This window comes from Heteronotia binoei, chromosome 5 (assembly GCF_032191835.1).
Source record: "Heteronotia binoei isolate CCM8104 ecotype False Entrance Well chromosome 5, APGP_CSIRO_Hbin_v1, whole genome shotgun sequence".
In the NCBI taxonomy this organism is placed as follows: domain Eukaryota; kingdom Metazoa; phylum Chordata; class Lepidosauria; order Squamata; family Gekkonidae; genus Heteronotia; species Heteronotia binoei.
In genome coordinates, this window is record NC_083227.1 from 105,145,016 (window position 1) to 105,158,153 (window position 13,138).

Here is a 13,138-nt window from a genome sequence, read left to right on the forward strand (position 1 = left end):
TCTTAACAACCTTTGCAACAGAAAGCTTTTTCTGAACTCTAACCATCCTCACTGCCCCACAAAACTCAGCAATATCTATTAGTTCTTGGCCAATTGCACCTCTCCCCAAAGAAGAGTGAGCCAACATAGTCTTCTGTGGGGATTAGACCTTTTATGACAATCTGAATGTCAGGAAATTGAACTGAACTATTATAAGACCTGCTCACCACTAATCCACTATTCCCCACTGGGCCTGTCATCACAACTGCTCAGTCATCATCTTCTATCAAGTTGAACAGGTTTGGGGGCCCAAGAGAGAACCCCTGCTCAGGAAGACATGGATCTCATACGTGAGGAGAGGGAAAGTTCAGACCCAAAGCAAAATATTTTTGCATCTCATCTGATTTCAATTTTGATGACTGCCTTTAAATTATTCTGTTTGCTGTTGTGTTTTGAATAGAGTGGAGACAGCAGGGCGCTGGGGGAAGAGGCTTCTGCAAACATTTGCACGCAACCTCAACAGGCTGCTGTGGAAATAGCTTTCCCTCCCTCCAAAGACAGATACCATGCTGTTCCCCTGTGATACCTTCTCTTAAACATCACATGGCATCATGTGGAGGTTTGCATTGCGGCATAAGGGCAAAGATGCTGAACTCAGGATTATGCTACTCCACACCTGGTTTGATTTATCTGATAGGAGAAAATGTCCAGTGTCACACACAAGCTTTCAGACTCAGCTAGATCCAGGTCAAATCCCAGATGTGACTGGGCTGTCTCGCTTTTAGAAGGCTTTGATCATGCTTATGTTTCATATTCATCAAACAGCTTCAGAGCATTCCTGCCCCACCCAATACAGTTTAGTAACAATGGTCCCTTGTGTATGTATTCACACACTATAGTAAATAATGTCCATAAAACAGAGCAGCACAGTGGTACAATTAAGCAGTATTATGTCTTCAACTAGTACCAGATACATCAATTAGAAAAACTGTAACAAAGCATTGAGCAGCAACAGAAAAGTATTCAGGTCCCTTTGGTTTAATCCAACCCTTCCCACATGGTCCCTAAAATTGTTTTTTTGTTTGTTTGTCCATTTGCTTGATAGCTGCAGCAAACTCAGCCAACCAGATATTTTCCCTTCCTCTATGGAATTTATACAATTGTTAATTTAGAACCCAACACTGCCATGTTCCTACTTGAACTGTGAAATCTGTTCATTACACCCCTTTTCTCATTTTCTAGCTTGTAAACATCCACAATCTCATCTTTTATAACATGACTACAACCCTTGGCACATGCCCAATAAAGTTGATGAGAGGGGGAGCACTGCAGCATCTCCATTTGCACGGACAAGGCCTGGAGACATGACTACTATACACACACAGAGGTCTAAGCCCATCTGTAGCTGAATGCCTCCAGATGAGGGAGGGAGGGAAGGCCCTGCCCTGCCCCCCTCCCATGCACGTTACAGGACAGCTTTATTTGAACTGGGCTCCAGGTCATTGTGAACATTTTCATAATCAATATACACTGAAATGTTTTAATATTATTTTGTTCTATGTGCACTGTTGTTACAAGCATCTACAGCATAATCTTTCAGAATACAGACACAACCAGACCAATCCTCCAAACACAGCTAGAACACCTACATTAACTTCACAAAGGGAGAGCAAGATGTATGCTTGCTCCTCTGGCCTTTCCTCCCCTACAAAGCCATAGAGCACAAGGTTAGTGTGTATGGAGGGGGTCTTATAATAATTTGCTGTGTTTCAGTTCCTAACACACACTCCCCAATGCTGATCCAAGCCATTTCGAACTTCTGAGCAAATGCTGTTTGCTTTTGTTTCAGGTGGGAAGTTGTGCTGATCTGAAATGGAAGAGCAAGATTTGAAACCATCAAGAGTTGAGTACAGTAGAATAGCAAGACTGACAAAGAGAGCTTCAGCTCTCACAACCCGGGAAATCTTGTTGGTCTTTAAAATGCTATTTGACTTGAATCTTGCTGTCTGCTTTTGAGAAGTTGTACCTACTTTCCAAATCTACTCTAAAACCTCTTCTTGAAACACATGGCACACCTGTGATGACTGCAATCAAACTGAAAGTTAGGACAATGTTATTGTTAGTACTGAGCAGCAGCTGTGTATTCACTGGTGTGCTCTGATTAGTGCCAGAAGCATTGGTCAAAATCCAGACAAAGCATCAAACAGGGCCTTAAGGGAGGATTCTCAGGCCTAGTCTGCCATCTGGTGGAATACAAAACTAAGGATCCACTTAGTTTTTTAAATCTGAATAGATTTAATATCTGGATCTGTTTTTCTGTAGAATCACTATTATATTTTTATTACATATTTCTGACTTTTTGCTACCTGAAACAGTGACTTGGATTGTTATTCATAACAATCCAGCAATTCATAACACTTCCAAGGCTAAAGAAGCCTGTAGCTCTGTTTTAAGCAAATATAAATGTCAACCATACAGAGGTTCAGGAGGCGGGGTTACAGATCTCCCAAACCCTAATAAACAAGCTTACAGATAGCCTGCAGGAGAAGATGAAGATCTCAGCACTAGATGATCTTTCTCACAATTTTACAATCCCATATTCTGAGAGCAAGAACTGGATCATCCCATGCAGATTCTTTTTTGCCTATGCCCTCATGACTGCTGGTATTCTTTGGAGGTCTCCCATCCAAGTATTTGCCAGGGTCAGCCCAGCTTCTGAGATCTGACGAGATTGGCCTTGCCTGGGTTCTCCAGGATCACCATCCCATGCAGATTCTCGATATGAACACTGTATTATGATACACATTGAGCACAATCAACCTGTAGGTTCAGCCAGAGTTTTGCTGGAGGAGTGGAGTGTGCCCTGGGAGGTTAAGGGTTTCAGATTTGTTTAGTGTGGCATGCTATCTGCTGCACCTTCCTGCTTTTATTCAGTCTGCTTTCTGCACATGCTGTTCCTGTACCAGAGTATGGTAACTGTCTGACTATGCTACGTATCACTACTTGGCAAGCAGATTTTCCCAACCTGCAGGGAGCAACTTCCCTGAGAGCATTGGAAATGCAGGGAACAGAACTGCATGCTGCACGTGACCACAGCGTCTACTTCTTTCTCTCATTAGAAAGGCACTCTATTAGGGGATTCAAACAGCAAGTTGCTATTTCTCAAGTTTACTCAAGGGCTGTAATAATACCTCCTCTGAAATTACTGGTTTCAGAGGACAAGGAATGAAGCTCAAAGCAACAGTAAAATAAGGGTGCTGATTCGTGCATACCCGTAGACCAATTTTCCAAAGACGGTTCTTACCAAGAGACTCCTGTAATAAATAATTTATACTCAAGTTATAGAGCCATTGGATGACAATTCTACAGTTCTAAACCAGAGCATCTAAAACAAATTTCTCAAATTTTTCTTTGGGCTTTTGAAGAAAACCAATTTCTTGTGCCTATCATGGGTCATGAAGGCACAAGACAATAAATGTAGTCCAAAGATTCTCAGTATGCTTTGGCAGATGAGTCTTTATCATCAAAACTCAGGACATAATACATTAGTGTTTTTACAGGGTTGTGTCTGGGCTTCCTTAACCCAGCTTGGGTTTCCCACAGCCAGAGCAGCTGTGGGCAGCTACTACTACTTCTTTGGAGAGCCCAAATAGACTCAGAATGCCATAAGCGGGGCGGGGGGAAGAAAGGCTCTCGAACTCCCCTGCAAGGATTGGGGAGGAGGTAGTTCCCCATTTTTGATCCTCCGTGTACACAGAATACTTCATGAGGAGCAGCAAAAATGGAAATAACTCCCCCCAGTGCTATTTCCAAGTGGAAAAACAGCATGGGGAGAAAGGCAGGAGTGCTTCCTTCCCCAGCAGCAATATTCCGAGCCTGTTTGGATTCTTATTTTTTTAAAGAAGCTGCTGTGTAGCTGTAGGGAACCGCGATCCAGCTTTAAAAACACTAACATTTAGTTTGGCCGTCATAGTGCATCCCTATGCAGAGTTACACCCTGCTAAGTCATTGTATTTAGACGGGTGTAACTTCTTAGGATTGCAAGGTCACACTAGCAGTCATGCTTGGCAAATCAAACCATCACATCTTTCCTCAAACTAATGTTTAGGCCCCAAGTGTTAATAGGTGGATAAAGAAATGAATTTTCCCTACTGCCTAAGTGCCTGTTGATGAATGATGCCAGTGTTCGTCAGCATAGTTCCTAGGGAATGCAGTTGCTATTTCCTGATGCAGCAATCAAATATAAAAAGAGCACAAGCTGCAAAATGTACCTACAGATGAGAAATGAGCTTGTGTTATAGCAACACATGAAGGATACCCCCAATTCCTAACAAGTGGATGAGTTGCTAAAAACAACCAGGAAAGAGAGGAGATAGGAAGGCTTGAATGAAACATGGACAATCTGGAGGGTAGCCTCCCTTTCCTTTCCAAATGAACAATTTTATTTAGTGAAGTCATAAACCTGTGGAGGCAGATGAAAGAGCTAGAGGCTCCGACATATGTTCTGGAAGCAAAATTAAATCAGAAACCATTCATACTATTCATGGGGAGGGGGAATTCAGGCACACCACTTGAGAAAGTCTTTCTAAGCTTGGTTAATGGTGATTCCACTGGTCACTATGAAGCATCTTTCTCTCTTTCCCCCGTTCCCACTGTGCAAAGATACTTTTTGCAACTAGTCAGCCCCTTCCACTCTTAGATGCTAAGCCCAGGAATGAGGTCAGTCTTCAAACAAATTCCTTTCATTTTGCATAGTTTGAGAGGCCTGGGAAAGATAGAGGTTTCCACTTATAGATGCGATTCCACACAGATGTGCTTGACTTAAGAAAATTCTTCTACACACAACTTGCTGGAAATTCTTCTACACGCAACTTGTGGAATTTGCTGACATGGGATGTGGTGATGACCAGTAACTTAGATGGCTTTAAATGGGGTGAGCCAACTTCATGAGGACATATCCATCAGTGATTATTAGCCATAACAGCCAAATAGGACTTCCATGTTCAAATGCAGAATGCCTCTGATCAGCTATTGCTGGAGTGGAGGGAAGAACACCAGGTGGAGGCTTTGGCCTCCATATCCCTGCTGTAGGCCCTCCAGGCTAGCTGGTCATCCAATGCAGGGGTCAGGTTGTGCATGCTTTCTTCTAATGGTAGTCAAATGCAATGATAGCCCTGTAGCACGCCGATGGAAATCACTGACTTCAGCAGTAAGCTGCGCATTTAGCAATAGCACTTAACTTACAAAGAACTGGGTAGAGGAAAGCAGACCTCCTCAAAACATTTGACAGGATAGCTTTACATACACAAACTTCTTCCTTATCCCAAAAGGAAAACAATTCCCCCACAATGTTGGGCACTCAGATGTCCGAAGCATTTGACTCTTGCATGCAAGGTTCAGTCATTCAACTCATTCATTCTGCTTGGCATTTTTTTCTTTTTAAAAAAAAAACAACTAGGACAGGAGAACAGATGCTAGAAAAAACAGAAAATCCCCCAAACAGACCAAATCACACGCAAATTCTAGCAATGATATATAGTGTATAATGAACTAGTGACAAAATTATAAAAATCCCAAAAGGTCCAAGATGAAGCATGCAACAATTAATAATACATTCAATATACAAAACAGTATAGCAAAGTCAACAGGAGAGCAAACATAAGAAATATACATAACTATGAAACAACAGTCTTCAAAATGTACAGACACAAAGGATATGATATCCAAAAATGAGAACGGGATATTCTCAACAGGATTTGATCAATATATTGACCCATTTCAGTACCAGAACTGTCAAGAGTAATACTGAAAGAATATTAAGAACTCTGTTCTTAGCCCTTTTGATTGCGCTGGATATTATGTTGGATATTATTTTTGAAGCTTTTGGAACTTTTTTACATTGCCTGTTATGGTTTTGAAATTGTATAATTAATACACCCTCAATATTACTCTTGAGAAAGGTTCTGGTACCAAAATGTGTCAATATATTGATCAAATCCTGTTGAGAATATCCTGTTCTCATTTTTTGATATTATATCCTGTGTGTCTGTATATTTTGAAGACTGTTGTTTCATACTTCTGTATATTTCTTATGTATTGCTTGCCTGTTGGCTTTGTTACACTGTTTTGTATACTGAAGGTATTAGTGATTGTTGCATGCTTTTTCTTGGACCTTTTGGGATTTTTGTAATTTTGTCACTGGGTCATTATACACTATATATAATTGCTAGAATTTGTGTGTGATTTGGCGTGTTTGGGGGATTTTCTGTTTTTTCTGGCATTATTAAAGAGCAGTTCAGTATGGAAACTTAAGGCGGTGTGCTGCAGCCAGTAACTGTGCTGTTCAAGGAGTAGAAATTCATGAAGATTGCCTTCCACTGTGGTGGGGGAGAGAGGGTAGTACAAATTCAATGGCCCCATTGAATACTGTTCCTCCACCCCAAGGATTTGCCATTTTCTATGCATTCTGAATCATTTATATAACAGCTTTCACTCCCCAGACCGTTTTAGAATCATTATATTTCACTGGAGGATCCTGGGTAGTTTGGAAGCAGTTCCATCATTCATGCCCCCCTACCAATGAGGAATCTGAGACACAAAAAGAAAAGGTGATTTGTCTAAAGCCATAAAGCATATAGACAGTAGAGCTAAAATGAAGATTTTTCCGTGATGCCTGAGCCCTCCAAAAGGTTTGTTCTCAGGTGGTAGAGCTTGTCAGGCATGGCAACAGTGAAAGCCACTAAAGCAGGTACAGGAGGTATCAACAGGAGGTATCCAAATAGAAAGCATAGTTATACCTACAAGTTAAGGCTTCTCTGACTCCCCTCATTGCCTTTCTTTTGGGTCTGGCAGCTGGAGAACTGATGCTTTTCTATAAGGATCACATGAAATAATGGCACAACTTTGGAATTAGGGGTACAGCCAAGGCCAATGGAGGGTAAACACACTTCCCTACTTATCCCAAGAAGCCTCTATGATGAGAATCAGGAGCCAGGGAGATTTTCTGAAATGGACAGGTGTCGATAAGGAAGCTTAGGAACTGAGAACTTTAGTCCAGGAACTGGAAAATAAGGATACGTTATATGTGTTTCAGTAAGGAGTGGGGAGCCAGTCACAGACACCTAAAAAATCCAGCTTTAGATGCACCAGTCTAAACATCTGCTTTAAACATGTCTTGCCCCAGGTGGTATCATTCAGGGATGCTGGAGTTCCATAGTTTGTCCTGGGATACCACCAGACCTAAGCAAGTCACCAGCTCTCAACACAATATCTAAGGCCTACATCCCCCTAGGAGTGTCTTGTGTCACAACAGGAAAGAATATAATTTTCAACTGCCCATCTCTCTCTTTGGTTTCTATGTCTTTTTTCTTCAAACGGCTGCCTCTTGCTTATAACCTTTTCTCAGGCCTCTGCTTGTAGAGGAGACACACTAGCCAGTGCTGGGATAAGATGGGCATAGATCTCAATCCCACGAAGAAAGACCTGCTCATTCAGGAATTCATTGTGGTCATGCAGCAGCACAGGAGTGTGATTCATGGGGGAGAAGCCAATGGCTGGGTGGCCTGCCTGCAAATACAGTGCAAGGAAAAGTAGCTATCATAAACAAGATCTCAACAAAGTACAAGAGAAGTCACCAAGTTGACAGACAAAAAGACACAGGAAATACACTTGTACTCACTGCCCTGATATAGCGACTGTCTGTGGCAGCAGGAAAAATCTCACACTTCAGTTTCATGTTCCTGACAAGACAGAGAGACCTTGTAAGAAGTAGCTCCCACTGCTGAGTTACCCTGTTCTTCCTCCTCCTTCAGTGTTTGAAAGCAGGATCATCAAACAGTGGGCAATGTAATAATGGAGTTGAGGATACCTCAAAGGAGAGAACAGGGGAGATATTGGGAAGGTTCAGAGTCATTGGGCAACTCCTTTGTTCTTTATACAGGCACTTAGGGGAGTCTATTCTGGACACCTTGAATGCTGTTTTCCTGCCCGCCCCCAATTGACATTGCCTCCTCTGTGCCTTGCAAACGGAACAGCCTTAACATGGGCCTGAAGGAGCAATGTAAGAGTGTGGAAGATATGGCACCATACTCACATGTCCTTGCAGGTGCTACTGAATGCTTTCCACCAGGGGTCAGATTCCTCTGTGGAGGTCATCGACTGATCCATGTATTTCTAGCCCAAAGAGAAGGGTAGAAGGTAAAGCTTGGAGGAGGCAGCAGTGGAGCACCCACAGCACAAGAGTCTGTGGCAAGGGCACAGCAGAAGCAGCAGCAGGAGTGCAAGAGAATGAGGGGCACAGTGCAGAACAGAAAGGTAGCCATGTTGAGACAAAAGACCCAGGGCAGAGAGACTGGCAGCCGTAAGGTAGAGAACAGAGTCAAAAAACAGGAACTGATCAATGCTCCTAGGTTTACAGGACAGCAACAGGCTGCTGGAATGCTCCCTCCTCTCTGCAGTTACCTGGTGGAACTCATAGGTAACACCTTCCCCAGCTGCCCGGCACCAGGCTGTGAGCTGCTCCTCAAATGCCTGCAAGACAGACCATGGAAAAGTGATTCTTGAGTGAAGATCCTGATTGCAGTCTGCCTTGTAACGCTATAAGCCTCTCAATTTATCCCATGATCTTCTGCTTCCCATCTTATCAGTTCTTCCCACACAATGGTATTAAATCAGATGCTTCTAAAAAAATAGCTTTAATTGGTGTCCCAAGTTGGCTTAAGGCCACGCTAGGTCTCTGATGATCCTCCCATTGGTTGCTCTAGTGAGGTCTCTATTTTCTTGCAGTCTGCTGCTGCAAATGCTTTCTTGTATTTAGAAGGAATGACCTGCATGTGCTTTGTATCTCAAAGAGAACAAAGAACAGAAGAATGGGACTGGCCCTCAAGGCCTCAGGACCCGTCCTTCCAGTTCTCCCAGCCATAGTCAATCAGGGCTCTAAGAAACTGCTACATCACCAACTGCAACCAATGCAAGGAGAGATCTTTCTTAATAGTTCAAAGTTTTTAATAATGTTTTTAACTATTTTTTAAAAATGTGAAGGACCCTGGAAAATATAGCTACATGAATCACAGTCCAAGACACATTCCAGGCAGCTCCCAGGAGGTATATCTCACAGATCCCAGGCAACATCTCACAGATTGAAAATTGGTCACCATTTCTCTACCTGTTTCTCTGTTGTACCTTTAAATCCATTGTAGGTGGTATGCGGATGTCAAAGGCAGCAGACATCTCAGAGGGGACCACATTGAAGGAGATGCCCCCATTCAACATGGTTAGGTTAAGGGAGGTTACATCGCCTAAGGTAAGGTGCTTCTCTGATTTCAACCTGTGTGAAGGAAAGGACAAAGTCTTTCACCCCACCTTGGTGAAATTCTGGAAGCTTCTTCCTAACTTCCAGATATTGAAGAGCCACCCCAGCAGCACATTCTTGGGCTCATGTTCATTTTTCCAAGCATCTGTAGGAACCATCAGCATTTCCAAAAGGCAGAGTGACTAACAGCCCTATCCCCAGAAAATGGACTGCATAAAACAACTCTCTCATATATGATAACAGTACTTTGCAAGAGTGCTTCATGCACACACATACCTTGCTTCTAACACTCTATTTTTGTCCCAAGTGTGGCTGATACTACCAGAACATCCATATTCTCCACTACACAGAATTGGAAAACTGCTGATGAATATCAAGTCTGCACCTTAGCTGTGGTGCTTAAGCTGTTCAGACATTAAGTAACAAGCCTTGTACCAGTAGGGTCCATTGAATAGTATCAGAAGTGGAACTAAAAGAGGGGGTGAGTCTACAATGCCCCTTGTGAATCACAAAAGCTACAGATTACTCTGGAAACAAGCTAATGACCTTTGCACTCAGATAAATATCAAATTATAACTGGAAACAAATAATAAATATGCCACACCACTAATGGGCAAACCGAACTGGCAAAAGTTTTCAAAATAATGTTGCATAGCACTTGTTCAGAGTGCTTTTATTTTTATATTGTCTTACATCAATTTGCTAGGCTGGCCATCACTATTAACCCATCATTGTACAAGGATGGGAGGCAGCGGCTTGCCTATGGCTACCTGGTGAGTTCATGGGATGGGAACCAGACATTTGGGTGTATAATTCTTAGTAATTATGTTACACCAGTTCCCAGTTTCATTATACAAAAGGATAAACTGAGCAACAAATAAATGGAGATGTCTGGCTCAGTGTCATGCAGGGTATGAATGGCAGATGCAGGAAACAAAACTTCAATGTGTAAGACTCTGCCTTCAGACTGATGGCCATTGATGATTAAAGAACAGCCCACTTTATGCATTTGGCCAAGTGTGTCTGCATAGGAAGGTCCATGTCACCATCAGTTTCATCTCTTAGTCATCAAAGTACTTTTTCTTCTGCAGACAAACACAGCTACTCTTACAGTATAAGTTTCAAGTGGTGACTGTGTTGGCCTGCAGAAGAAGAGCAAGATTCAAGTTTTGGTTCTTGAAAGCTTATGTCCTGGACTTGAATCTTGCTCTTACAGCATAAGTGAATTAAAGTAAACCCTGGAAGAGGTCAGTGAGAAAAATCTGGCTTACACTACAGACTTCCTCCTCACCTTTGTTTTTCACGCTCTCTGAACTCTAGGAAGGAAGTGATCACTCTGTGCTGTGGATAAGGAAGTTAAGAGTCAAATCAAATATAGTACATCCCATCAAACAAATAACAGATTTTTTATTTAAGATGTCTATTACTTGGACAATGTCAAGCCTACACTTCCCCAGATGCAGTGCTTCCGGCTTGTGTAAGATGATGCCTATGAAGGTAGCCTGATATCTGCTTTCACAGCTGGTCTAAGAAACCGACTCTCTCCTGTGGCCTCACATAAGTAGCCCCTCTCCCTACCCGGCCTCTTGTCTTGACAGGGCATTCTCTTACCAGCTTTTCAGCAGCTGTATCCTCAATGAATCTAGATCCATGTCCTGGGTTCCCTTCTACTTTCACTTTAATCCCTGCAAGTATTAAGGAGAGGAAGAGCAAAATGAAAGCCAAGCAGAACAAAGAGAGAAGTACCATGTAGCCCAGTGACAAAGGGAGCTGGAACCTCTTGCAGCAGAACTTTCAAAGCACATGGGTCATGATCAAAAGGAGCAACACCTACAATGAAAGGAGAACTGCTACCATGCTTCCCACAGTCCAGGGGAGAGTCTGCTTTGAAAAATGGGATTTGGGCTCTTCCTTCAGCAATGGGAATAACTGCAACAGAAGGATCCACAGCTTTGAGAGAGAAGGTGTCATTATATTCCAGTTGGAACATCAGGTTGGTAGATGAGGGGAAGGGGGTTTAAGCCTTTCCCCATGCCATTTTCCCCACTTGAAAATAGTTGGGGCGCTATATGCCCTGTTATGAAGACTTACATGTACTGGTTAGTACATACAAGTTTCATAACAAGGCAAACAGACCATTTTAGATTGGGAAACTGTGTTTTGGGGGGGGGGGGAGTGCTTTAAGGAACCTCCCCTGGTGTCACGGTTCCAATCTGAATTGGGCCCAGCACACCTGGTAAAAGACTTCAAAACACTGGGAGCTCCTGACATGGAACTTCCAGTGTACCTTCTAGTTTGTAACATAGAGGCTGCGATCACAACCCCTTAATAATGCACTTTCAATCCAATTTTAATTCACATTCCAACTGGATTTTACTGTGTGAACTGGCAAAATTCAGTTGGAAAGTGCATTGAAAGTGAATTATTAAGGGTGTGTGATTGCAGCCAGAGTGCACCATCTAGTTACATCCTATGCAAAAGCCTTAAAAAAAAAAAAAACACTGGTAAAAGCCTTTTAAAAAACACTAGGAGCTCCTGACATAGAACTCCAGCACACCATCTAGTTAGGTCCTGAGAGTCACACTAAAAATAGAATTCCTCTGAGTAAGCAAAACATTGGTTAAAAGAATTTAAATTCCACAATGTATGCAAATACTTATACAAAAGATTTAAGAAAGTGATAGCAAGAAAGCAGTTGCTAATGGAAAAAATATGGCACAGCCAGCTGGAAGAGAAGCAGGATATTGGCACCAACAACTGCAGCACATCTTTATGGTCACATGATCCAACTGCTGGGTCCCGCATTAGAAGATATTACTTCTACTCTTAAAACACATCACTGAACATCATCAATCATGTTGATCTGACAGTCAATACCCACTGGTGTATTTCTCCATTTTTGAATATTCATTTTAAAAGGTACAGAATCATTGGGGTTCATGCATTAATGTCAACTTTTGGATGCACATGGATAGCAAACTACAGATATAAGAACATAAGAGAAGCCATGCTGGATCAAGCCAACAGCCCCTCCAGTCCAGCACTCTGTGTCACACAGTGGCCAAAACCCAGGTGCCATCAGGACGTCCTCCAGCAGGGCCAGAACTCTGGAAGCCCTCCCACTGTTGCCCCCCAAGCACCAAGAATACAGAACAGATATGAATACTTCATAAAGTTGCAATAAAGGCCAACGCCATGCTGGGAATTATTAGGAAGGGAATTGAAAACAAATCAGCCAGTATCATAATGCCCCTGTATAAATCGATGGTGCGGTCTCATTTGGAGTACTGTGTGCAGTTCTGGTCGCCACACCTCAAAAAGGATATTATAGCATTGGAGAAAGTTCAGAAAAGGGCAACTAGAATGATTAAAGGGCTGGAACACCTTCCCTATGAAGAAAGGTTGAAACGCTTAGGGCTCTTTAGCTTGGAGAAACGTCGACTGAGGGGTGACATGATAGAGGTTTACAAGATAATGCACGGGATGGAGAAAGTAGAGAAAGAAGTACTTTTCTCCCTTTCTCACAATACAAGAACTCGTGGGCATTCGATGAAATTGCTGAGCAGACAGGTTAAAATGGATAAAAGGAAGTACTTCTTCACCCAAAGGGTGATTAACATGTGGAATTCACTGCCACAGGAGGTGGTGGCGGCCACAAGCATGGCCACCTTCAAGAGGGGGTTAGATAAAAATATGGAGCAGAGGTCCATCAGTGGCTATTAGCCACAGTGTGTGTGTGTGTATATATATATATATTTGGCCGCTGTGTGACACAGAATGTTGGACTGGATGGGCCATTGGCCTGATTTAACATGGCTTCTCTTATGTTCTTAATTTGACAGAAGCAGT

General features: G+C 42.6%; 1 protein-coding gene across 1 annotated transcript in view; it reads right to left on the reverse strand.

Moving 5' to 3' along the window:
• Positions 1-4,398: 4,398 nt before the first annotated feature.
• The window catches only part of ACY1 (aminoacylase 1), a 28,989-nt gene continuing 20,249 nt past the window's right edge, over positions 4,399-13,138 (reverse strand). Inside the window, exons 9-15 of the mRNA XM_060240003.1 lie at positions 10,901-10,974; positions 10,581-10,630; positions 9,160-9,304; positions 8,440-8,508; positions 8,072-8,151; positions 7,658-7,718; positions 4,399-7,545 (exon numbers count right to left, since the gene is read on the reverse strand). Coding sequence (XP_060095986.1) covers positions 7,381-7,545; positions 7,658-7,718; positions 8,072-8,151; positions 8,440-8,508; positions 9,160-9,304; positions 10,581-10,630; positions 10,901-10,974 — 644 coding nt within the window. The 3' untranslated portion in view covers positions 4,399-7,380. The remainder of the gene's footprint in view (positions 7,546-7,657; positions 7,719-8,071; positions 8,152-8,439; positions 8,509-9,159; positions 9,305-10,580; positions 10,631-10,900; positions 10,975-13,138) is intronic.